This window comes from Myiozetetes cayanensis, unplaced genomic scaffold, assembly GCF_022539395.1.
Source record: "Myiozetetes cayanensis isolate MyiCay16 unplaced genomic scaffold, myiCay2020 scf16, whole genome shotgun sequence".
NCBI classification, from domain to species: Eukaryota; Metazoa; Chordata; class Aves; order Passeriformes; family Tyrannidae; genus Myiozetetes; species Myiozetetes cayanensis.
The window spans coordinates 17,400,068-17,424,729 of NW_026087270.1; the positions used below are offsets into that span (position 1 = coordinate 17,400,068).

Here is a 24,662-nt window from a genome sequence, read left to right on the forward strand (position 1 = left end):
GTTAAGAAATGCCCGAGCACAGCTCCGAGCAAGCCGTGGCTGCAGCAGCCACAGCACTGCCCGGCTCTACCTCTCGCCTCCCACCAGACTCTGCAGGAGCTGCCAGGGGGCCGCCCTGCTCCACAATAACAAAATCTTCCCAGAGACAGAGGCAGAAATAGCCACAGAGTGGCTCCATGCCTGAAACACCAGCAAACAGCTCAGCCTCTCGTGACAGCTGCCCTGCACGGTGAAGAGACACTGATTTGTTCCTTCCTTCCATCCCAGAATCTGCCCCTTTGACTCCAGACAGAGATGAGCAAATATTTAATTAACACGTTTGACCTTTTATCAGCGCTCCATGCTGATGGCTTTCTGCACACCAGTTAGGTGTGCTTCCCTGCAGCCTGCTGCAAACCTGGAAATAGAACAGCGTTACAAGGCTTCTTCGCATATCTTTGAACATTTTCTGAAATTTTGGATTTGAAAACTGAGAACATGAAAGAGTCATCTTCCATTATTGTTTTAATAGCGTTTAAGTTTGTATCTCTTACTCCTGTTGAGTTATATAAAAGTAGAAAACAAGTGTTACCTAGAAAGTCAAAAGTCAAAGGATTCAAATCAAAACATTTGTTCCTGTGTATGTTTCAAATCTTCAAGATTTCTTGTGGTAAGACAGGGTTGGAGTTGACTGAACATAAATGATACCTCAAAATAGCTGAGAGCAAAGAGAAGAGAGCATCCTGCTCCTTCTGGTTTAGCTGGCATTACCAGAGACCTCACCAGTGTCATTCTACCAGCCCTTATTTTCCTGATTGCTGTTAAATGCCAAAAATTCTCATGTCAGTGAGTTATTTTCAGTTTAAAGGATATCCCAAGTGTATGGCCTGACCCTTTCCCTTCCCCTCACCTGGCCAGAGCAGGATGGTTCAGCGAGGATTCCTCATTCAATAAACACATCCATTATCTCAGTCTGAAGCTCAGTGTGACTTGGAGGTGATAGCAAGCAGGAGAAACCTCACCTGCATAAGGGAAGGCTTGGTTATGGTCACAAGACATGCAGTGTATGTCACTGAGGCCTATTTTTAAAGTACAGCAGCACCAGTTATAGTTGATAATGATAAACATTTTATTCTTATATAAAAATATAGGAACAAAACACTATACAGAAAAATATAAAGTTAAGTGGAGATCTTCACAGTCTCATTTGAGACAAACAGGATCACACTATGCGAGCCCCAGACTTTCAAAAATAAAATTACCCTGGCAGTTGAAGTGGTGGCACGTCCAGAGGCAGAGGTGTGCTGAGGGATAAGCTTCTAATACAGGGAGTTTGTCCTGCAGCCTCCAACATCCTTGCAAGTTTGCTTTTGTTACAGAGAAAATGGAACTCAAGTCCTCCTTCATGGTCTGACCTGGAGATAAACGTTCTTCCAGCCCTCAGAGTATTTACAGCAAGGTGCTAAGAACCCCCTGGCCAGCACACATCCCCAGGCTGCGACCCCACGCCATGGGCTCACATTTACACAAACCACTGGCTGCACAACACTCACACAAACACGACTGGAAGCTCTCTGTCACCAGCTGCGAGCTGGAAACGATGACTTGGGAAGGCAAAAGTCAGTGAAAGGCAAGCTGATGAAATCCCTGAGCTTCTAATAGTTCCTCAAAACAGAAAAAACCCAACTCCCCTTCCCCAGACAACAAGAGCAGCCAGCATTCTTTTCCAAGGTACTGGCTGTTTCACTACATTCCTGTCTTTAAGGGAGACACTGAAAACTGCAGCAGCCAACAGTGTAAGAATCATCTCCCTCCTCTTCACCTGTACTCCTCCAGTACTATTTTCATCTTCCACAACCAAACTGCCCCAAGTTTGCTTGCAGGTGCAGCAGGAACAAGAGGAAGGAAAGGAGAAGGCAGAGAATTAAGGCATTACAGTGCAAATTATATGCTCATGGGGAAAAAAAAACAAACACAAAAGAAGAAGGTTCTCTGTAGATTTTCCAAGCCTCTCCTCTCCCCTGCCTCAAAACAGGGTCGGTCTTTGTCAGGGAATAAGTTCCAACTGACCCTAGACCTTCAAACAGAAGGTGGGAGTGTGTTCCCCACAGCAGTGAACTTGCTGTCACTGTATCAGAACGCCTACCAGATGCCAACATCACCACCTTTTCATCACCCACTAATCACGGCAGGACTCCACCAGAAAGTGCAGTGGGAGTTTCAGGTCTTCAAGTTCCTCTTCTATTATTCATTTGTAGCAGAGATTTGCAAGTCCCTGTGCTGTATTCACAGTGGAAAAAAAGTGCAGCAACACATGTTGGAGACACTCCAGGAATTACTGCTGTGCTGAGGCAGCTTGTGGAGTTTAACTAAAGAAAATTGACCGAAGAAGAAAGAAGGGCAGGCCTAAAGAGGAAGACAGAGAAAGAAAGGAATCGCTCCAGGCACCAGCACATCCTAGTTCCTGCCTACTGCCAGAAAGATGCCGTAATGGATCCTGTCTCCTGTAAGCAGCACGAGCAGCAGTTGTGTAGCGTTGATCAGCAGCATGTTTGGACAGTATGTGGCAGGTGTAGGGACAGTTCACTGCCACCTGTAGATATTCACCACCTTCTCTGTCAGAGTAGCCAGGAGGTGGGTTTGGTTCACTTCCAAGGGGCAGATGTCCAGCACAGGCAGGTCAGCCGGCAGCCTCTGCAGCAAGGAACCACTTCCAGCATCCCAGAGCTGTGGGAGGGACAGACAAGGTCAAGGTCTGCAGGATTCTCCCCTCCCACCCAGAAGAGACCTTCCTCTCTCCAGAAAAGACTTTCCTCAGATCACTTACAGGACCCTTTCTCTACTTCCACACCCTACCTGAATGGTTTTTAACAGACTCACAGCATGATGCCACCGTGACCACTCACTCTGACCCCCCTCATGAGCTCTCCTCCTGTTCCCTGTCATTCCTGAAGAGCCTGCATCCTTCCTGCACAGCACTTACCACATTAGCTACCCCACCAAGCCTGTTACACCACTTAGAGTGCCCAGCTGTGCCAGTGTGCCCAACCCCACTCCTCTGGGGGACAAGAGGGGCTCACTGCCTGCACACTTTTCCATGGATGGGGACCACAGGCCCTGGCTATCAGGAAGTTACACCGGCTACAGAAGCACAACAGACCAACCAGCACAGGGTGATGTCTGTGACAAGACAACTCCCACCAAATCCCGTTGATGCTGTGACTGATGATGCTCCTCTCCTATGAATTGCAATAAAACCCCCCAGCACACTGAAAGGAGCAAGAGATACCAGGGCAGAGTTGGACGCCTCATCACCAGCACACACAAAGACGCTCCTGTCCTCCTCCGGGCTCTGGAAAATGGCATTTTTGGTCAGCAACTTGCAGGTGGGCCCGGCACTGAAAGTCTGAACCGGGTTAGAACACACCACATTTTCAGAGGCCTCTGTCAGTGGGCTGCAAGTCAGTTCCATCATCACACAACGCACGCACGGGTTATTTTTACCTGTGTGGTAGAAATACAGAGGTAACCTTTGGAAAACGTACTCACAGGTAGGTTTCAGCTGCAGGAATACAAGCAGCACCACCCTGCAGCCGCCTCCTTTTGCCCTTCCCCAGTTCTTATCTATGTGCTCATTGCTCTGGTGGGGGCAGATGCTGCATTTCTGCTGTGCCCCAGGGCTGGTGCTGAGCTGAGCCCAGCGCAGTGAGTGGCCCTGCAGACACCTCATTACGTACCAGGCCTGTACGTGGCCAGGCAGTGCCGTGTGTGGATCTCTGTCTGGATGTCGATGCAGCCTCCGGGCTCCAGGGGCAGGTGATGAGGCCGGTAGGAGTTGCCAGCTCTCTGTTCCCAAAAGCAGGCTCCTTCCAAGGTCCCAGCCAGGATCCCGCCGTGAGGCAGCGACGCTGAGGCCATGCGGGGCAGGTAGGACAGTGACACCATGGGGCACCTGCCAGGGGGGATGGCAAGGGTCAGTGCTGCCAGCTGCAGCTCTGCTGGCATCCTGCTCCCTGCTGCAGAGCTCCAGCCTCTCCAGCTGCACAGCAGAGAAAGGGCTTGGGAAAGCAGGAACCCCAATGGTGTGTCAAGTATAAATGAAACTCAACTTAACTACCGAGCCTTCTGTTTTACAGAGCATCAGACAGCACACATCAGATGAGTGCAAATCAGTGTTTGATTCCTGGAGTACAAGGGACAGAAGTAGCAGAATCTCACACCTTTGTGTGATTTGTCCAAGTTAAATACTAAACCCAGCTCCAAAACAAATTCAATCCTCCTGCTTACGCTGCACCAGGGGGTCCATTTCTGACCCCTGTGTGCCTTAAAAAGAGCACAAGTGCTTGGCACCTGTGTAAGTTGTATATACACATGATACATGTGCTAAATGTGGATTTTTGAGCAAGAGATTCACATAAACCAACTGAAACCACTGCAATCGCTGTGTGAAGCTGTGTTTAACTTAATGCACGTTAGTTGAGAGGAATGACAAATCCTTATGCTATACCTGGACCTCTGAGGGACCAGCTCTTGGACGTGAGAGTTCGTGTCCCTCAGATCATAAATCATGATAGAGCCATTGACCAGTCCAGCGTAGACATAGTTGGTATCATCGAGACACCAGCAGCAGCTCCAGACAGGACGGCCAGCGTTGTATGTCTGCACCACAGTGTTGGTTGCCAAGCTGCAGAAGAAAAGCAAAGTGTTGGCTGGTTGCACAAGCATCTACTGATGAGAAAAAAGCATAATTAAGGTAAGCAAATCCAGCTTTTTAAAGTCTTTAGACAGAAGCATCTCTCTTTAGACCAACTTCTCAATTAACTCCTTTACTCCAGACATGAATCTGGAAAATCTAAACAGAATAATCCCTTGGATATTGTCAAGTGATTTATAATTCTTCCAGGCCAATGCTTCTTTTTCCAGATTGATCTTTGGAGACTGGGAGAGGAAATCTCACAGCAGGGTCTCAGCTGCCTTACTGGCAAGAGAAAGCAAAGTTACTTTTCTGGAAACAATTAGGAGAAGTGACTCTGGTGTAATCCCGTAACACCACATATTCCTGAGATCACAGGGCTCATCTCTTCAGATTACATCTCTCATTAATTACTTCCCCTCTTTTTACACAAGAGGAACAGTGCTTATGCCTCAAAAGAACCAATTTAAGCAAGAGCGAGACAGGGAGTGGGGTAAGAACAGTTGAGAGCACATTTACAGTGTTAATTCTTCCTTCCACAAATTGAGTTTATAAAAGGAGAGGAGTACACAGAGAGGCATAACCCAGAACAGCAGATGAAGCTGCTATCAGATCAGGGATTTGCAAAGGGCAGCTTTGTCAACATGGGTTTTGCACAGCATGACACAGAAGACAGCACATATCAAAGGAACTCTGGATATCCTTTACAGCACGGGGGCTTCTCCCTGGGGGAGGGGATTACACTCTGGACTCCAGAGAAACAGTAACTGCCACAGGTAAGTCCAAGGGCAACAACTACAAGGACAAAACCTACCTGGGGAAAGAGAGAGTTGATATCAGAGCAGTGACTGGGTCAAAACAACAGGACAAAAAAACCCAAAACAAACCCACAGTGCTATTTTAAACAATTGCAAGCCAGAGCAGGAGATATAAAGACATCTTGGATAATTCTTTTTTGTAGGATGACTCTGAAATCAGGAACTAGAGAAGAAAGGTGACCAAAGAAAGAATATTCTTTCAGACAGAGACTGAAAAAAGTACGAAGATGCCACTGAAGCAAGCACCTAACTCCAAGACATCCTGGGATCAAGCACAAAAGAGGATCACAAGCTCCAATGCAGCCAACCAGGCAGTGAGAGACAGATATGGGAGTCAAGTGTCTGAGCAGACACTGTAATGAGGAGCCACTCTCCAGTTTAACCATCAAAAGAGTATCAAGATAATCAGTCAGAAATGTGACACATTGACTTCGGTATCAGAGACAGCTCTGTTTGCTTTTAACCAGTCACAGGAAAGCAACATTCCATACATTTGTGCTGCAGGATTAAGTTCTCTTCATTGCTTCACTAGTGAGAAAGAATTGGGGCTAATCAGTCAAACAACAGACCCCTGTCCTGCCCAACCTGGTAGTGACAGCACAAAGATGTTAATATAACTCAGTAAGAATCAATCAGCCAATGAAGCTTTGAAGCAGTGTAAGATTAAGACTGAAGAGCAGCAGAGTAGCAAGAAAACACACTCATAGGCTGCAAATTCTAGCAGGACCGGACACATTTTTGTCTCACTCTCTGCATAATTGGTCTCCAACCTGCTGGTTTAAGTATCTGCCAGCCTAGAGAGCCTCTAGCACATGCTGTTTATGCATTTCATACCCCAGATGAATTCCATGCTCTGCAACAAGTTTAAAGTCTGAGAAGCCAACGTCAGGCTGTGCAAAGAAGGAAAGAGCACAAGCTGAACACCCCTTGTTTCTGCTTTATGCTTACACAAGTTCCCACACTTAGCATTTCCCTGCAGTAACAGAAAGCCATGTGGACAGTAAATTTCACGTCTATACATGATGCTACATTTATTCTCTCCACAATTTGGCCAATCCCTGCTGAATTACTTGTTTCCCACCCAGTTCTCCCCAGGAAAACTATCACGGAGAGGCAGCTCCATAACACCTCCACCTAGAAGATGCAAAAGCATCGATAAGTCCTTCCCTCTGTTAGGGAAGAGGAAGAAGACACAGACCTGATCTCATCCTTGCAGCATCTTTCAGAAAGCAGACTAGCAAGTGGTGCAAGGCATTTCTAGCAAGACAGAACAAAACCCAGAAAACCAAAGCCCACGGGGCCAGGGCTCACCTGGTGAGTCTGAGAGTGCCGTCCAGAGCAGCAGAGAGCAGCAAACCATCCGCTCGAGTGCCGAAAGCCAGGCCCCGGATCTGCTTGCTGTGGATGGGGACGTACTGAGTGCTCTTCATGTTGGCCAGGCTCATCATCTTCACACCACAACCTGTCACAGCAGAAGGACAACGAGGGTTGTTGTGAAGCAGCACACACACACAGGACTTGCTGTTCTGTGCCAGAACTGCAGCCTGTGCTGGGATGAACACGTGAAAGTTATTTGCTGTCCTGGGTAAGAACTGCCACAGACCATTCTTTAAGTCAAATGGTAACAAGGCTAAGTCCTTAAGGATCCCAGCCACCACCAGCAAATTCAGTATCAGTGTTACAATTCCTGTTACAAGGCCTGCTGCTCTTTAGCCAGCTTCTTCAAAGACACCCTTGCCCAGATAAAACCACCCAGAGCAGGATTGCATGGCTATTTAAGAGAACAAGTGTCACAGCAAAGAATGGTTACAGGTGAACTTAACCTGCGTGCTACAAGAGCCACCACAAAGCCTCCGTTCATTCATTCATTCATTCCTTGGCCTCAAAGGCCAGAAAAATAAGACCAGTTGAATGCAGAAAACCACTTTGTTCTGCCTAGATAAGGCACATTAACCTCAAACGCATTAACCAAATAAAGCGGGTTTCGTCATTCCGAAAGCATTTTGCAAATAAACGCTCTCAGACTCCCACTGCCACATCTACTGCCCTGAAAAAGCAACTGGCACTGGTCCACATGTCAGGTCACTGCCCTCTGGACATAACAGTGAGACCAAACCAGGGCTGCCCATGACTTCTCAGCTTCCTATTCCCTCTTTAGAAAACAGTGCTCCTAGCATTCATATTAAAAGAGGTTTGCTTTTTGGGGGGGGGAGGTTTAAGAGTATTGAGCAATCAGCTGCATATGGATCAATCCACCTACAGTTTGGGGAGCAGTGTTTCTCATTTAACCACTGGAAGCTTCTCTGCTTCTTTCAGAAGACCCACCTTTGCAAAGAGCACCAGATACATGTTTTGCCTTCTTGTGGATATGGCACTCCAGCAGTGGAGCCAGAGACCCTCTGCTAGGATTCTGTCATAGAAGAGCCTCGGGAAATGAGCTTCTTTGCTAGGCAGAAGCTACCAATGCAGGGCCAGATGAATTAGGGGGAGTCTTATGAGTATACTCAGTTTACAAAGCACGTGCAAAGGTCAAGCAGAGAAAGTGGGGAAAAGGGAGCAACAAGAAAAGACATTTAACTTTCACTTATGAACCTCCGAATCTTAACTTGCTTAATTACCAGGAATGAAAGTGGACTGTGGAGAAGGCTGTGACACCACGAGGCAGCTCAGGAAGTCGCAGTATGCCATCACCCGGCAGTTCCCAGTCTGAGACACCAACACCGCCTTCTCCAAGAGGTACTTGCGCTGGCTCTGGCTGGAGGGGAGGCTGCCTGGGAGGCAGGGCCGGGAGCTGCAGGCTTGCTGTGAAGTGCTCCCATTGTGCTGGGCCACCAGGGCCTTCAGCTCCTGCAAAGGAAAAAACCCCAAGAGCTTTAATGCCTGCCCAGCGCTGTAACTGCTGCGCTTCCCTCTCCAGGTGCTCCAATGCACTGCTCTCAGACAAAGGGGGACAAAACGGTCCCATTTCCGTGCTGCTCCTGAAGTGCTGCATTTCCAAGGCCATGGCCTGTGACAGCAACAGAAGCATTCAAATGCTATGCAAGTTGTGGCAGAATGTACTCCAAGTCTGTTATTGCATGTATTACACCCCGTGCAAGAGAGGGCTCTTGGGCAACACATAAAAGCCAGTACCAATTACCAGATCAATGCTGTCGAGAAGAGAAGGAACTGCCAAGTATTATGTGCTGCTAAACCACAAGAGAAAGTCAATTAAAACCATTTTCCAGAATTTCCAGAATACCCCATAAAAAAATAAAAGCCCAAGTTTCAACATAAAGGGCGTTGCAGGAAACAAGTCAGTCTATTTAATGACGACGACCCTGTTCTTGTAAACCCTGGGCAGCAAATTCCAGGAATGACACAACTCTCAAGAGCTCCAGTCCTGTTTTCCACCACCTCCTCCCCCCTTCTTCCTCCACCTCAATTGATGAATGCTCAAGGATGCTCAGCAAAGGCATGGCCAAGAACAGCTTCCACCAGCAGCAAGGTACTCCTTGAATTCCTTTTTCTACAGAGATCATCGGGGGTGAGGTGGGAATTCAGGTAGTGGCACTGGCATATTGTGAGTCACCTAAAAGTGCACCCTCCCAAAAAGCATTTTGACCATCTTTTATCCAAGGTCAAAAGCAGACGGTACAGAACCCCAGGGACACTAAAGACAGGGGTATATACAAAGAAAGTTGCTACTTGCTTTCTGTTGTCTGAGCAACACAGATTAGGCTTCAAACACTATGTAATCTTTAAACAATTAAGGGCCACAAGAGTGATATTATGAATATATCAGTAATTGCAAGTCAGCCTCAGTACTGAACCAGCCACCACCGCTTAACTCCCATCGAAGCAAAGGCAGCAGTTTTCAAAGAGGCAAGATCAAAGATCAAGCTCTACATTAATAGTTATCAAGACCTCTAACTTTTGGAAACTGCTCAAGAGGAGAGCAATTCTGACACCTTACAGACGTCTGATGACCTGCTTTGCATCAAGCACATTGCAAATTCCTCAAGGGAATATAAAAATTAAAAAACAAAATAAAAATCAAAGCTGGAGACTCAAGATGATCCCATTAGAGTGAGCAAGACAAAACAAGCTGGGTGAGGAAGAAGGGCTGTGGGGGTTGCCAGGATGGAAGCTCCAGCTTCAGGCTTAGGGTAAGCACTGAAAACACAGGTAACTTAGAAGAAAGTTACTTTTAATAAAAATTTCATAACCTCATTATTTCTAAAAGGGGGATGGAGGCGACCACCACCGAGGATCAGAAGAGATTAAAATTATTTGTTGCTCTGGGGACCTTACAAAACTCTCCTTGTCACCTGCACTCAACATTCAACTTTCCCACAAGTTATTAAAAAGGAAACCAGGCAATTAAAATCACAGGGACTATTAGTGCAATGTTTACATTTAAACACAATGCACAAACCCAGCAGAATCAGGAAGTCTTACTGGAAGCACATTACCAAGGTGATTAAAAGTGTTGTGCTCCAGACAAATTCCACTAATTGTGCTCGAAAGAAGGCTCTGTTGGTAACATGAAGCTACACCTTCCTTGAGATGCTTTGCAGAGTTTTCCTGATGCCTGGTGTTAACCAAGGGCCTTGAGGGCAGACTCCACTCCCTGCACAGCTCTGACTGTCTCTACATCTCATCTCACCCCTGCAGTGATGAATGAACAGTCACACAGGTGGGGGAAACAAAAGCCTGCACAGCACAAGCCTTCCTGAGGAGCATGCCTGAGAAGCAGCAGCAGGAGAGCACAATGAATAGGAAAGGAAAACCACCAGCTGCAATAAATTCACAACAGGTTTGAGTATCAGGTTACAGCCTTCATAGCTGATATGAAGCATTAAAGACAAAGGCAGGTATCAGATGTCACTCCTGCTGTCCCCCACAGACCTCTTACAGAGGCCACCCCTGCCACCTCACACCACACAGCCCCAGCCCTGCACCAAAGACAGAAACCCAGGACAGGACAGCCCCAGGCTGTGGTGCAGCACTGCAGCCACCCCACCTTCCACCTCCCTTTGGGGCTCACGTTCAAACTCAGGCTAAGGGACACGGAGCATTTTTATCTGCCTTAACTATCCAAGCAACAGCAATGAAATATCAGCCTTTACTACCCCAGACATCAACTGGAGGTGAACACAAAGACCATAAAGATGAACAATCTTTATGCAATAAGACCATTAGCCTAATTTCTTTTCTAGAGGTATTAGATACACAAGTTCTTATTGATATTTCACTATCCAATTTTTTTTTTTTGGGTGCTCTGGAAATCCTATTTTAAAAACGCTTTTCCATTACATTGAGCAATATAAACTAATCCCTGCAAGGCTCACAATTACATTTGCTTTCTTCTCCACAACAGCCTGCAGTCTCCTGTCGTTTCCCTGCTAGTTGTCCCTTTCCTGCTCCATATCCAAACACAGCTACTGCTTTCCACTTGCAAAAATGACTCTTCTACCCCAGCTGATCAGTGGTATTAATGCCAGCAGCCAGAAATAGTTTGCTTGTTGTTAGCTAACTTTTACTGGAAACGCTGGCAGGTTCAGGGGGAGCACTGCAGCAGCTCACATCCCATTCCCAAGTTCTTCCTGCTGCCAAAGGAAAAACTTTAGGTAAAAGTGAGGTGTCGGTAGCACTGTCTCCAAAAGGCAAGCCTGAAGCTGCCACACAGGATGCAGAACACAGCTCAGCACAGCCCACGCTCCAGGTTTACATATGGAAACACTGCTGAGGGCTTTCTTCCAGAGCTTTAGTTAGCAACCTCCCCTCAACTTCCTTTCCTCATTTATTTTCATATAGCTCAAGGCTTAAAAACCATCCATTTCCTAGTGTCAATCACGTCACATCCTTCAATAACAAAGTACAGTGGACAAGGTGGTTAATGGACAAGAGCAGGGAAAAACACAAACAAACCTAAAGAAAGGTCACAACTAGAGCCATGACTGCTGCTGGGGCACAGCTCAAGAGCATTAGCAAGAAAAAGAGGTTCACAATGGCTTTTGGGGGGAGTCCACACCCTGAGCAACACAACCCTACACTGGAATCACCCCATTAAGGTTGGGACACAAACCTCCAGGGGTCCCTCCTAACCCAAATGCTTCTATGCAAGTACTTTCTTTATCAGATGACATCTCATAAAGCAAGGAATTCATTAGGCATTTGCTTAAAATATCATCAACAACTTAAAAGACTTATTCCAGACTTCCTGCTGATTTTTCTTTTTGCTCCCCAGCAAATTGTTTTACTTTCAGTTTATTCGTAGTATAAACAAGCACCTTAAAATTGCTTCCAGCATTTGCATTAACCACTACAGGACAGTGATGAATGCAGTCTAAATACTGAAACAGAGCTTATAGAACACAGGGTACTTAATCTTTATAACATGAAGCTTCAATTCAGTTAGACTGGATACTCTATCATTTAACACCAAATGAATTGCAGGAGAACATTATGGACCTGCACTTTTATCTTCTTCGCATTTTTCTTAAGCCAAAGCTTGAAGGGGACCAATTTTCTTGTTAGTGCTGATGAGCATACAGCTCCATGCAGGGAACTTAGGCCATTTATAAAGCCTTATCTTACATCAGACAGGAAAACATCAGCAAAGAGGATGGTGTTTAATGTACAGATACGAATAGCCAAGGCTATAAAAAAAATCCAGGAGTAAAGCATAATATTAATGGGTTACCAGACAGTGAGAGAATAGATATCACCTACTCATATAACAAAAGGTAATGAACTGGCAATGAAACAGGTTCATGAAAAACTCAGCACTGGTGGAACACACCAGCTAATTCCCACTTGGAAGCACCAGTAGAGTCCACAATTTATAGGAATCCTGCAAAAGCAGCTGGGATGGGTTACAAAATACCCAGTAAGTATTGCATAAGCCAGAAAGGAAGCAGTTCAGCAACTGGTCATTTACTGTCAGTAATTTGTATTCTAAGGGGACAGAGGTGCCTTTCAGCAGCTGCTCTGCCCGTGCATACAGCCTGCCCTACTGACAGGCCAGGTCCCAGGGTACCAGAAGGTGCTAAACTAGAATGCTGACTGACCTGCCAAAAAAAAAAAATTAGATGTTTTCTTGTTTTGTTTTCTCTTGATTTTGCAAATGCATATCTCTTGACAAACTGCTTCTAAAAGGCTCTTGAGAATAATTACTGATAATAGGTCCTATTACAGGTTTACTGTAGAGATTTTTCAAAGCTTCTTTTGATGCAACTACAAGAGAGATGAGGAGGATAAGTCTGGTTCTCCATTACCAGGCCCTTCCAGGCACCACAAAGCCTCAAGAGGAACCTGCAATGTCAGCAGCCAAACAACTCTACTGCTAGGCTGCAACTTCAGCTAAGTCTTAAATGCACACAAAGTCAGTCGGTGTTACGTGGCACATCCCTGAATATGCCAGCCTGAGATACCCACCAGCCTGGCACGATTCACCAACCGAGTTTACCACATCTTTCTGCTCATTAAAACTGCAAGCCTGTGTTTTCTTCTCTACAGGAACCTGCAAAAACAGGGTGAAGAGGAAGGGAATCCTTTGTGTGTAAGTATCCTGAGACTCACCTGAACTTGCCTGCGGAGTTTGCTGCATTCATCCGTCAAAACCTGGAGCTGGAGACGGCTCTGCGCAGATTCCAGCTCCGCCTGCCTCCGCAACAGCTTCTCCTTTTCCAAAGAGCTGCAGGAGGAAGACAAAAGCAATCCTTAGGAGTGGGTATTATCCAGGATGCTCCTCTGGGCTGTCAACACCTGTCCTCTGACTGCATCCCAACACGAGTCCTGTTCAGGCAAATCCACAAGTGACAGAAAACCTGGTACCGCACTCACCCAGTGCGCTCACTGTTATGCAATTGTTCTGAATGACTCACTCAAGCACTGTTCCACAGGAACAACTGCTTTCTCCTCACCATCTTCAAAAGCACTAATTTAGTAGAGGAGAGTGAAAGAGAAACCAGGTTTGTTTCCCCTAAGAAACACTTCAGCAAATCCTGTACCATCAGTGTCCATGTAATATACTGTGTCAGTGATAGCAGCAGTCACAACACAGCAAGATCTGCAAGCTTGTCTCTGCTACCAGTAACTAATTGTGTACTTCAGGAAAACACATCTGTAACAGAAACAGAGTGACACACAGAAATTCTCTGTGAATGCCCATTTATAAATAAGCCACACTTACTGCCTCACCTTGAGCCTAAAAGTGCATACACATCATTTAGCAGCAGCAGTTTTGATAAATTACTTGAACTCCTTTTCCATGCAGGCTTATATGAAGGGATAGTTAAAGTACTCCTTAAAAATAGCTGTACATTTAGTCTATGATGTTGACCACTGTGTTCTGCACTCTAAAAGATGTAATATTCCAGTTATTTCAGTAGTTCATGTGCAGGGAGCTGCAGCTTGCCTAAGTATTTTCCAAATGCACTGACCTAGCCTTGCATGTTCACAAAGCACAGAATTCTGTCATTTCCATATAGCTTTCTCATGCGATTTTTTTTTCCCTGCAGAAGAAACAGCTGAAATGCTGTATTTAAGCAGCACAAACACATTCTTTACACAAGTACCCAGAGCCCCAAGACTGGTGGTTTTTACTGAACATGAAGAACAAACCCCATGATCTTACACCTAATTCAAGGCTACATGCAAACAGCACTGATGTATGCACACACACACACCCCTGCTCCACTCGTGGCTCTGTGCCACAAAGCAGCCACTGCCAGCAGCCCCAGGACCCACAGGCAGTCACTGCCTCCCAACAAAAACAGGAGGCAGAGGAGGGGCAGGGCAAGTGGGGAAGGGCTGCAGCGACTCTGAGACACGAGCAGCAGTCAACTGGCTCTGCATGAGAGGTAAAATGCAAACACCCAAATGCCTTCTGTGCTTTTGACAAAAAATCTTCCATGCTGTTTATTTTGCCGTGTCAATCCAGTAAAAGCAGCGTGACCCTTCTAAAGGTACAGTTGAAACACCACCAGGCACTGCCAATCTGGACAGAAGAGAGATTCTTCCCTTCATGACCATTACTCCTCAATCATTTCTGATCAATAATTACCAGGATAGTGAGGTTTCTGTTGAAAGACTGCCTTGGAATAACAGTGGTATAGTTACAGACACGTGAAGAAACCCCAATTAAATTCTATTCACCACAAGATTCAGGAGAACTTTGATATCTGCAGCCTTTAATTTCAGAATAGTATCTTACTGAAAAGAAATTCATCCCCATTTTCATACCTGCTTTTTCTCTTTTCAATACAAAGTCTGCATTTAGGTTGGAAGGGGAAGTAGAGTCATAGTAATGCCTGCTGACCTTTTTCAAGTAAAGCTACATGAAGAGTTTGACAAAGCAAGACGGGAAGTGATTCATATGAGTGACTACTCTGTTTAATGCATGCAGAAAAGATGGCAGGAAAGGTCAGCTATTCACCCCCTTGCACTCCTAACTATCCTTGCTGTTCCCATCTAACGATGAATTAGCAATATACAGCTTTTTGGCATCAACTCTGCATGTTCTCCCATGGGAACATTTCAGGATACAGCCCAAGGTACCTTTTGCTGTTTCAGGGCCACAAAACACAAACTTGAGAATTCTGCTGCAAAAGAAAATTAGGACAGGTGCAACACAGCAAGGCCTTGCTTTTTTTTAAGCCAGCCATACTCCTGATAAACCCTAAGGGCATGCACAAATTGCTTTAGACAAACAGAGGATATTAAAGCATGCAGCAGAAGCCAGGGTGCAGCTTTCAGTGCCCCTGGAGCCCCGGTACCTTCTCATGCGCTCCTGCTCGGCGGTGTCCAGCGCCTTCAGCGTGCGGGCGTAGAGCACCACGATGTCCGAGCGCTTGGCCTTCTTGTTGCACTGCAACACAACACAAGCTCAGTTCACCTGCAAGAACTCCACCGTCCAAACTGTGCGTCCCTACGAGTCCCTAGAAAAAAATTTTTGAAAAAATCCTCATAGCCTTGAAGGCTGGGGTTGTCTACTGGGCAGCGAAGCCACAAGGATTTACACAGAGTGTTTGCAGGACCTCTCCCATACAGACAGCAGAGCTCTAGTCGGGGCCACAACAATAGTGTAGGTCACACATCCTGCTGCACCTTCAATAATCCATCTCCCTGCTTCCTATTAAATCTATTCTGCTCACACACCAGCAAAGCAGCATCGTCAGGTAAGTTCCTAGGATGAAATAAAACAAAATCAAACAAAGAGGGGGAAGAAAAAAAGATCTAAACCAAAACACCAGCCCAATCCCTGGTTTGAAAACACCAAGACGGGCTGCTTGTCCAACAGACAAGGATTTAGGAACCCCTGAGTGCACTCTTAACTCTGTTATTTCTGGACTAATCAAACCCTACAGGCACAAATACATAAAAGCATTCCAGTGTGAGTATGAAACACTGACATCCCACTGATTTCAGTGACACATGGGGAGTCCGATATTTCAATTATTTTGTGCATCCAGCTGCAATGATTTAAATACTTTAGATTCACCTCAAAAAGAAGGGATAATACTCCCTCTCGAGTCAGGAACTGCAGATGCCATAATTTCTTCCAAGCTTACAGTTTCACAAACAGACTTTGTTGATCAGGAAAGGGGCGGTGAATACTTAGATCAGTAACCTGTGCTGAACATTAAATTACTATGTGTGCTTCAAATGCACACTCCTCTATTATTTAGCAGCACGAAGATATCACAGGCAATGGTTTCAGAGCAGACAACCCCCCTCCCTTTGTAAAGAGCTGCCTTGCAGAGCAGGAAGGGGCTAAGGCAGTTTTCCTGGCAGCCAGCAGCTGTCAGTGGCAGGATCAGGAATGCTGCAATTTCACAGTAACTTGCACTCAAGCCACTTAGTATACAGAGCACCACGCACAGCAACTCTGGGCTATTCAACCAGAGAAGGCCCAGCCACAAAGGACAAACGAGGGGAAGGTGATTTTGCTGCAAGGTTCCCTCCAGAGTAAGTTCTCCTAGGAACTTTTTAGTAATTATATCACTGGAAGAGAAAGGGGGAGCAAGCACCCCTTGTAAGTTGTTAGGGTTCAAGAAGCAAGCAGTCACAAATTTCCAAAGAGTAGAGATGTCAGGCAGGTCTCTGAGAATACTCTCTGGGCCTGGAGTGGGGAAAGAAAAGCTTACACAGAACTGACAGGGATAAGAAAAATCAGCTTTGGGCCTTCACTATGGCAACGGTGATTCTTTGGGTTTAATCACAGCACACGTCAGGAGGAAGTGTCTTGTTGAGAGGAGGGAATCCTGCACAAAGTCAAGCAAGAATACAGAAGCTCTCAAAATGACAAAGCCAAAGAAACCCTGGGCTTCCAGCCACCGACTCGGCAAAAGGCAGAATTGAATCCTCTTTACAAGGTACTCATTGACCTATTTTTTGTCAACATTCCTTTCTGGAGGAGTAAGGAATGGAAGGACGTCACAGACAGAGGAGTGCAGACCTCATCGAAAGAGATCAGCATTAACCATGGAAAGCAAGCTGAAAAGAGCACCTTCAAAACCTGATTTACCACTTGTAAGTGGACATTAAAGGATGCAGCTTAGTTCTCAGTTCGCTTTCTGCAAGTTTCCTAAACAACCTGGCCCTCCTAAAGGCTGCAAAAGCAGATCAGCTCAAAACAGAAGATTAAGCAACTGAAAACTAGACTTGAAATTCGTCTCTTCCAACCCCAACCATTCTATGATTCTAAAACAGTTCTCAGACAAATTTCTTGTCCAATAACATATTCTTAGGGTCAGTTAATTGCTTCTAGGAATCTGCTACTTCCACTCCAGGTGGTCCTCTCCAGGACTATAGTGGGGTGTTATGAAACCATTTACAGGTTTAGCACTTGCAGTCTCAAACTTCTGCGTCTCCTACTCACAAATGCTCTACTTCAGGGAGAAAACCCAAGTCATAACTCATCCTTTCAAGCAGTGCTAGTTGTTCCTGTCCTAGTAACATCAAAATAATGGTGGGGTTTGTTATTTCTGACAGCAGCTCCTCGCAGCAAGCAGTAACAGTTAGGGTGAGCACCCTGCAGCAGAAGGTACCCGACAGCAGGTGCTTCCCAGTGCACATAAATGCCCATTTTACCTGAGGGCACTTCCCTGCCTGTCCCCTGAGCCACCTGTCAATGCAGGTGTAGCCAAAGAGGTGCCCACAGCGCAGTGCTGACAGCCGGTGCTCCCCAGCGTTGGTCCACTGCTCAAAGCAGATGGCACAGGTGTCTCCTTCCTCCTCATCCTGCGCTGCTGCAGCAACTGAGGGCTCTGCTCCCTTCAGAGGAGTTCTCTGGGGTTCAAAATTAAAAAAAACAACACAACTCTGGTTTAGAAAGTGCAGCATTTATCACATGTCATCTGTCTCCAAAAGCATTCAGTTCACCTTACCTGCTTTTGCTGGACTTCAGCCTCTTCATCTTCACGACTTCCATGTTCTGCAGAAGCTCCAGACAAAGCTTGAAGTGGCTCTGCTTGGGCCTGACTGGAAGCTAAAGAGAGCATTGCTTAAATGAACTGATACTTAAGGGAGAAAAGGAGCTCTCCTGCTCTGATGTGAAATCACTGGGCCATGGGTTAAGCAGTGCAACAACAGCACAGGTTACATACAAAGTTTGAGATCAGTGCCCTGGGCACTGTCTGTGTGCAAGCCCTTCTGAACAGCAACAGGAGTGCTAAAGAACTTTATATTTTCTTTTACAAAAAGCAAGAGAATTTCAGTGAAAAAGGAGAGGTCTTTAAAGGACAGCAATTGCTATCAGAATTTTCTGGCCTGCACGACACAGAGCTGTTCTGTAGCTGGGCTGATTTAGGGTTATATCCCCGCATCATTATGCCCTGAGAAAGACAGACACCAATATGCAGAAGCTGCTTTGCCAAGGGATCTAAGCATGCATATTTCATGTGCCAAGAAAGCATTTCCTGAATGCTGACTGTCTCTTCACTCTGACTTAAGCAGTTTTGCAGCTGGTAATTGTCTGAACCACCAGTTCTGCTGGGCTGTGTGTTTTGTGTGCTGGGCTCTGTCAGCCTGTCTGTTGAGGTGTGGGTGCACAAAACTGTGTGTGGATCCCCACCACAAACATACTGCAAAGGGAGCAGAAATCACTGCCTCCCCTCTGGCTCCCGACCAAACAAGAGTTATTAATCACATTTAGTAATCAGGGCAGATATTTTCAGTCCAGGGGAGGTATCACCTAACCCTGGCTAATGCCAATAAAGTTTTCAGCCTCTGCAGTTCTGGGCTGTAAGAGAAGCCAGTGGCTTATATAAGCAACAAGGGAATTCCAGAAAATCCAAAAGAGAGCATATGTTCACACAATATTGTACAGCACTTAACAGCTTGAGCTCCTGTCACATGTAGGACTAGCCCAGAATGGATCTGTTCAGAAGACACCTCATAGATGTACCCTTAAAAAAAAGGTAACAAGGTGGGCTGACCAATTAAAACCAAAACTGAGGGCAGAGAGTGAATCATAAGGACATTCCTCAGAGACTGAAGTAAAAAAAATAACCTTGCTCTTGTATTCTCTGGGCATTAATAACCTTGACTAGCAAGTAAACTATTTGTCACTCTTACTCTTACATAAACTGTGCATGTTCATCACAGACAATGTCACTAAAGTGTGTGGCAGGCTGTGAACATGAGTTTGGATAAAGAATTGCGAGCCAGGAAAAGATGAGGAAAGAAAAAGACAAAAAAAACCCCAAACAACCCACACCTCCATCTCCTCAGCCAAGTGTCACAAGAAGTTACAGGAACGTAAAAGAAAACTCTAAACCAGAGCAGACTAAAATCTCAAATAATTAAAGAATACTGAATCAGGCCCTTCTCTGAGAGCATTGCTGATCTCCAAACTGCAACCTGATGTCTTCAACAATGCTCCTTGATAATATATAACAGCGGGAACAGGGCAAGCAATAATCTCTACATTTGAATCTATAAATAATCCTGGAGATGTCCAGAATAAGCAGCAGTAAAAGAGATTGTATCTCACACTATGGGAGCAATCACCCACTGCTGCTGCTGCTCCTGGGGAGTGCTTGTCAGAAAGCTGTGTGGGATCAACCTGCTCCTGTCAGCTGTGGGCACGGCCATCTCCAGGCACCATCTGCTGTGCAGCTCCAGAGGATTTCCCCTCTGAGTTTTCAAACAGCAAGAAGAGCATCTGAAATCAGTCTCTACACAGCTCAAATACAGCACAAACCTCCTGAGGTCGCTGCTGGAGGAGTCTCCTGGGCTGGAGCCTCCACTGCCTCCTCCTCCTCCTCCTCAGTGCTGCTGTCAGAGTCGCTCACTTCTGCTGCTTCATCCGGGCTCTGCTCCTGGCTGTCCCCCGCAACCTGCACGGGCCCCAGGAACAGAACCGGTCCCACAGCTCGCCCCTGGGTCCTGCTGAGCTGGAAGTAATGGTCCAACGCTGCCCTGAGCCCAGAAAAGGAGAAACAAAAGCCACAGTTATTTCAGGTAAGGTAATCTCAGGTAAGCTGAAGACTCGTCATGTTTCTCCATGATTGTTTGCAGGAAAATTCCCAGGCTGGACTGCAACAGGAACATATCACAGTTATCAAGACCTTCTCTGGTAGGGGGAAATGTGGTACAATAGCCCACTTTGGGAACAATCAGCAGGATCAGCAACAATTCATTTTGCTCAGCTCAAAGAAAATCTGTTTCTCCTTACAATGATACTGCCTTCTTTTGGGGGGAGGGGGTTGGAGAGGAGAAAAGCAAAGTAGGAATCTTTCAGTAATAAGCCTAAGGAACTCATAATCAGTCTCTCCAACCCCAGCTCAGTCCTGGCTCCTGCAGCCTTGTCCTGCAGTATACAAGGCTTGTACCAGAGCCACATTTCATTGACTACTTTGTGCCTAGTCTTTCTACTTTCCCTCTTTTCTACTGGAACTTCGTGCCTGGATAGAAACACCCTCCCCACTCCCCTCATCAGTTCAGCTATCATCTCAATTATCCTTCAGATTCAAAGAGTTTTTTGGGTTGCCTTCTAGCCCTGAGAACTACAGTGACCTTCACAGGCAATCCGAGGGCAAACAACACAGTTGTGTTTAATCAACTGGGAGGAGAGGAGCTCTTGGTCTCACTGAATTCAAAGGCAATGCTTCAGTTAATTATAATTTCACCCTTGGCATTTACAAAAGCTACAAAGATGAGACAAAAACCAAACAAACCAGAAATTGGGATTTTTTTTCTAGCTGCAGAGCATCCCCGCTCATCACCTTTTTAATTCATTGCAAATGGTATTAAACACACAATATTTTTTTATTTGTGTGAAAAAACACAACCAAAACCAAAAACAACCCTACAGAAACATTCCAGTTTATGTGTTTATCAAAGTTTCTGCAGCAATTATCACCAGAAAATGTAATCAGGCAGTCCCCAAATCAAAGGTGAAATGCAAATCAGAGCACAGGCTCCACTGAGCTAAATGCTGGCTGGAACTGCTGAGAGTCAGCACTGCTGCAGGAAGCACTGGCAGCAATCTGGCTGTGCAGGGGGAACGGCGCAAGCAGAAGCTCTGCAAGGAAAATGAAAAGTGCAGAAGGGCTCAGGAGTCAACACCACCACTGCCAACACATGAAACAGGGGGAGTCACTTAACAAAAGCAAAGACCCTGCCAGAAGAGGCCAGAAGTTGCTGTGCTACTACTGAGCTTAAAAGGCAGGTGAGGTGCCCTGAGTTTGGCCACAGCCACACACCGGGCTGGGCTCTGCAAGCCAGGAAGCAAGGCAGACTCGATCAGAGTGCAGTTCAGACCCAGTTTCATCTCTGCTGTACCTGGCACTGACTGTCCTCTGGGAACCCCCAGCTCTCTGTTGCCTGGGAGCTCTCCTCGCTTGCGGGCGCTGTGTGAGCTGCAGCACCGGCATGGGCTGAGTGAGATCCACCGTCCCCTGGAGCCTCTGCGGCCTCCCGAGGGCAGCACTCGGCGGGACGGGCTCTGCAGCTGCTTCCCGTGTTGTACCAGGGTTTGGTGTGACAGCAGCGTCCTCAGCAGGAAGAAGTGGAGCGCTGCCTCCTCCCTCAGCCAGCACGGCAGCGTGGGATGGCAGCACTGCACGGCCGGAGGGCTCCGGGGAACCTGGCCTGAGGTTCCCCTCTGGGTAAACAGCCACTACCTGGAGATCAACTTCCATCTCTTCTTGAGCCATTCCTGCAAAGAGTTGAAGAAAATAGTCTTTATTTGCAAGTGTGCACCCTGCTTCTAACCTGCTGGTAGCAGGAACCAGGTGCAGCAGTCAGGGACTACAAAAGCCTTGGGAATTCAGAGTCCAGAGAAAATTTGTCCTCTTGCAGCAGAGCAAAACCACCCCAAGTCAATACACACACGTGAGCCAGCACAGCAGGCAGCACCCTCCCAGAGTCCTGGGCTCCAAGTTTGTGTCTCAGCAGCACCCAACACCAAAGGTACACTGCAAAAAATCAGCCTAAATAAGCATTTGGATGAATATGGAAAGTTTTCTTGCTGGCATCATTCACTTGCCTGTAAATTCATGTGGATCTTGGAGAATTTGGAAATATTTGAGATACTCTCCTGGTGAGCATCACAAGCACCTGCAGATGCAGCCAGAAACAAGCTGTAAGATGCAGTCCTGTGCTGCACTGCTCAGTTCCTCTGAACAAAATTCCATTATAGCACCAGATCACTGTGACCCTCACCCACAGCTCACTGAGCAGCCCTTCAGGCATTCACCAACACCAGGCAAACCCAGAAAGGGCATCACAGCAGAAGCCATGGCTGTAAATGAGACATTCCAGGTACCAAGTTACCCACAGCAATTAATTCTTACGCTGCTGCCAGGCACCAGATCAGAGCCCTCTGGTCACCCTGTTCCACAGAGAGTCTGTGCTGAGCCACCCTTCAGGGGAAGGAAGTCTTACAACACACAAAAGTTCCAAATTATTTCATGAACTGAATAAACAGATGCACCAAAAGCCCACAAAAGTCCTTTATTGGAAGAATTGCATGGATTAAATCCTCGGGGCTGCTGAAGGTAATTCACATTCTCCAAAAGTACTTAAGCCATCAAAAACCTGAAAGGCTTTGGGAACTGCAGACCTTTAGCATTATTTAGGAGCCCAAACCACACACCAAAATGTACCCATCTAGGCACTGTGCAAACAGAGCAAAGGTAGCTTTTAGTACAAAAATAGCTGGAAAATTTACACAAGAATTACTAGAGGGGGATGTACTAATGCTCAAATATTTTTATAGACCTTTAAAGAAATTCTAACTTCTGAGTCATTTCATAATTCTTATCCTAATTACCAATTCAGCCTAAGCTAGGCCAAAAATGAATCTTAAATGCCACCTCCCACCAGAACAGCTGCATGGCCAAGACATGATAGTGTTCTGTGGTCAGGTAGTGCTTTTCTAGCACTGTGCTCATGTTTGTGATAGAACTGCCACCTATAAACATAAACCCCCTTCATTTCACCATCCATAGAATCACAGAATGGGTCTGTAAAGGGATTGGGAAGTCCCAACTCTGCCCCTGCCACCTTTCCACCTGACCCCTTGTTCAAGGCCTCATCCAACCTGGCCTGGAACACTTCCAGGGTTGGGACATCACAACCTCCCTGGGCAGCCAGTGTTTACATTAGCCGTGAGACCCAAAAAAACCTGTTAATAACGCCATTTTCACCATTAAATCCTGGAATATTCCCGAAAGGAGCCAAGGCCAGTGCTGCTCCCAGCCAGCCGGGCGGTCCCCGGGAGAGCCCGCACATGGAGGGTCGCCACAAGCAGGCGTTCCCGGGCCCGGATGAGACAATTCCCCGGATTTCCAAAGCCTGGGAAGCGGCGCACGGGCAGCCCCAGCGCCCGCACCCGAGGGCCGAAGGCAGCGGCAGCTTCCCCTGGCCGAGGGCAGCCGGGCCCCGCTCCGCAGGGATCACCCGCACCTGCTCAGCCACCAAAACACACCCCGCACACCCCCCAAATGAACCACGCGCTGCACAGGCGCGGGTTCGCTGCGGGCTCTCCACAGGGCTCGCGTTCTGCAGCGACGAACCGGCCGCACGACGGGCGCGGGGCATCCTCCCTCCCGCAGCCAGCCCGGGGCAACGAGCCCGGGGGGAGCGGCCCCGGCCCGGGAGGAACGAGCCGTGCTGTGGGCACCGGCCTGGGGAGAACAAGCCATGCCGAGGGACATGGACATGGACATGGACATGGACAGGGACAGGGACCGCCCCCTCCTCACCTGAACCAGGCCGGGCCCCACCGCCCGCTCGAGCGCCGCGCCGCCCCGCCCCCCTCGCCCTATTGGCTGCCCGCGACCTCCGCGCCAGGTCCTATTGGGCGAGCCCGAGCTATCCTCGCCTTCTCATTGGTCAGGTGATCTGTCCGTCTGTCTGACGAGACGGGCGGTGACGGGAACGAGGGCCGGGGAGGAAGGACCTGCTCTGATTGGTCAGAGCAGCCGAGGGAGGGTCCGGCTGATTGGGCAGCGAGGTCATAGAGGGCGGTGCAAGGACCGCGGAGTGAGTTTTCATTGGCGGAGCCTCCGCGGGGCGAAAAGAGCGGGAACGAGAGCTCGTTCAAAAGGGGGAGAGGGGCGGGGGGGGGCGTTGCCATGGCGACCGGAGCGCCCACCGGGGGACCTTGGGGGGAGCGGGGAACACTCGGGGGTCGCAGCATCGGGCCGGGGAGAATCACAGAGCGGGTCATCTGGTCCAAGCTCCATGCTCACGCAGGGCCGTCCCAGAGCGCACGGCACAGGAGTGCGTCCAGATGCTTCTGCAATATGTCCAGTGAGGGAGACTCCTCACCCTCTCCGGGTGATCTGCCCCGGTGTGTGGTCACCCCCTCAGTAAAGAAGTTCTTCCACATAGTCAGGTGGAACTTCCTGGGCATCGGTTTCTGCCTGTTTCCTCTTGTCCTATTCCTGAGCACCCCCAGAGCAGGGCCTGGTCCATCCTCTGGCACCCTCCCTTCAGCTGCCGACAGACATTGCTGAGCTCCCCCTCAGCCGTCTCTTGGGGTAACAGGCCCGGCTCCCTCAGCCTGTCCTTGTAAGACATGTCGTGTCCCATCCCTGTGGTGTCCCAGGCTTCCTGCTGGCCTCCTCGAGTCCCCTGGGGACACAGCCTCGTCAGGGCGCCCGAGCCCCCCGCGTGCCTCTGGGGTGACCCCCAGGTGTGGCCCTTCGGCGAGGGGAAGGTCGCACAGA

At 47.6% G+C, this 24,662-nt stretch overlaps 1 protein-coding gene across 2 annotated transcripts; it reads right to left on the reverse strand.

The window, feature by feature from the left end:
- Nucleotides 1–1,115: 1,115 nt before the first annotated feature.
- Nucleotides 1,116–23,732, reverse strand: RFWD3 (ring finger and WD repeat domain 3). Of its 2 annotated transcripts, XM_050311468.1 has the most exons (13): nucleotides 23,694–23,732; nucleotides 21,268–21,643; nucleotides 19,685–19,902; nucleotides 17,868–17,968; nucleotides 17,572–17,769; nucleotides 15,255–15,346; nucleotides 13,057–13,171; nucleotides 8,109–8,337; nucleotides 6,802–6,952; nucleotides 4,487–4,663; nucleotides 3,717–3,931; nucleotides 3,269–3,483; nucleotides 1,116–2,706 (listed from the first exon to the last, which is right to left on the reverse strand). In XM_050311468.1, exons 2-13 carry the CDS (start codon nucleotides 21,639–21,641, stop codon nucleotides 2,563–2,565), a joined length of 2,229 nt encoding a protein of 742 aa, XP_050167425.1. In that variant the 5' UTR covers nucleotides 21,642–21,643; nucleotides 23,694–23,732; the 3' UTR covers nucleotides 1,116–2,562. The 2 variants fall into 2 exon arrangements, with proteins under 2 accessions (XP_050167425.1, XP_050167424.1); XM_050311467.1 differs by having other exon boundaries at nucleotides 2,566–3,483.
- Between the last annotated feature and the right edge of the window lie 930 nt (nucleotides 23,733–24,662).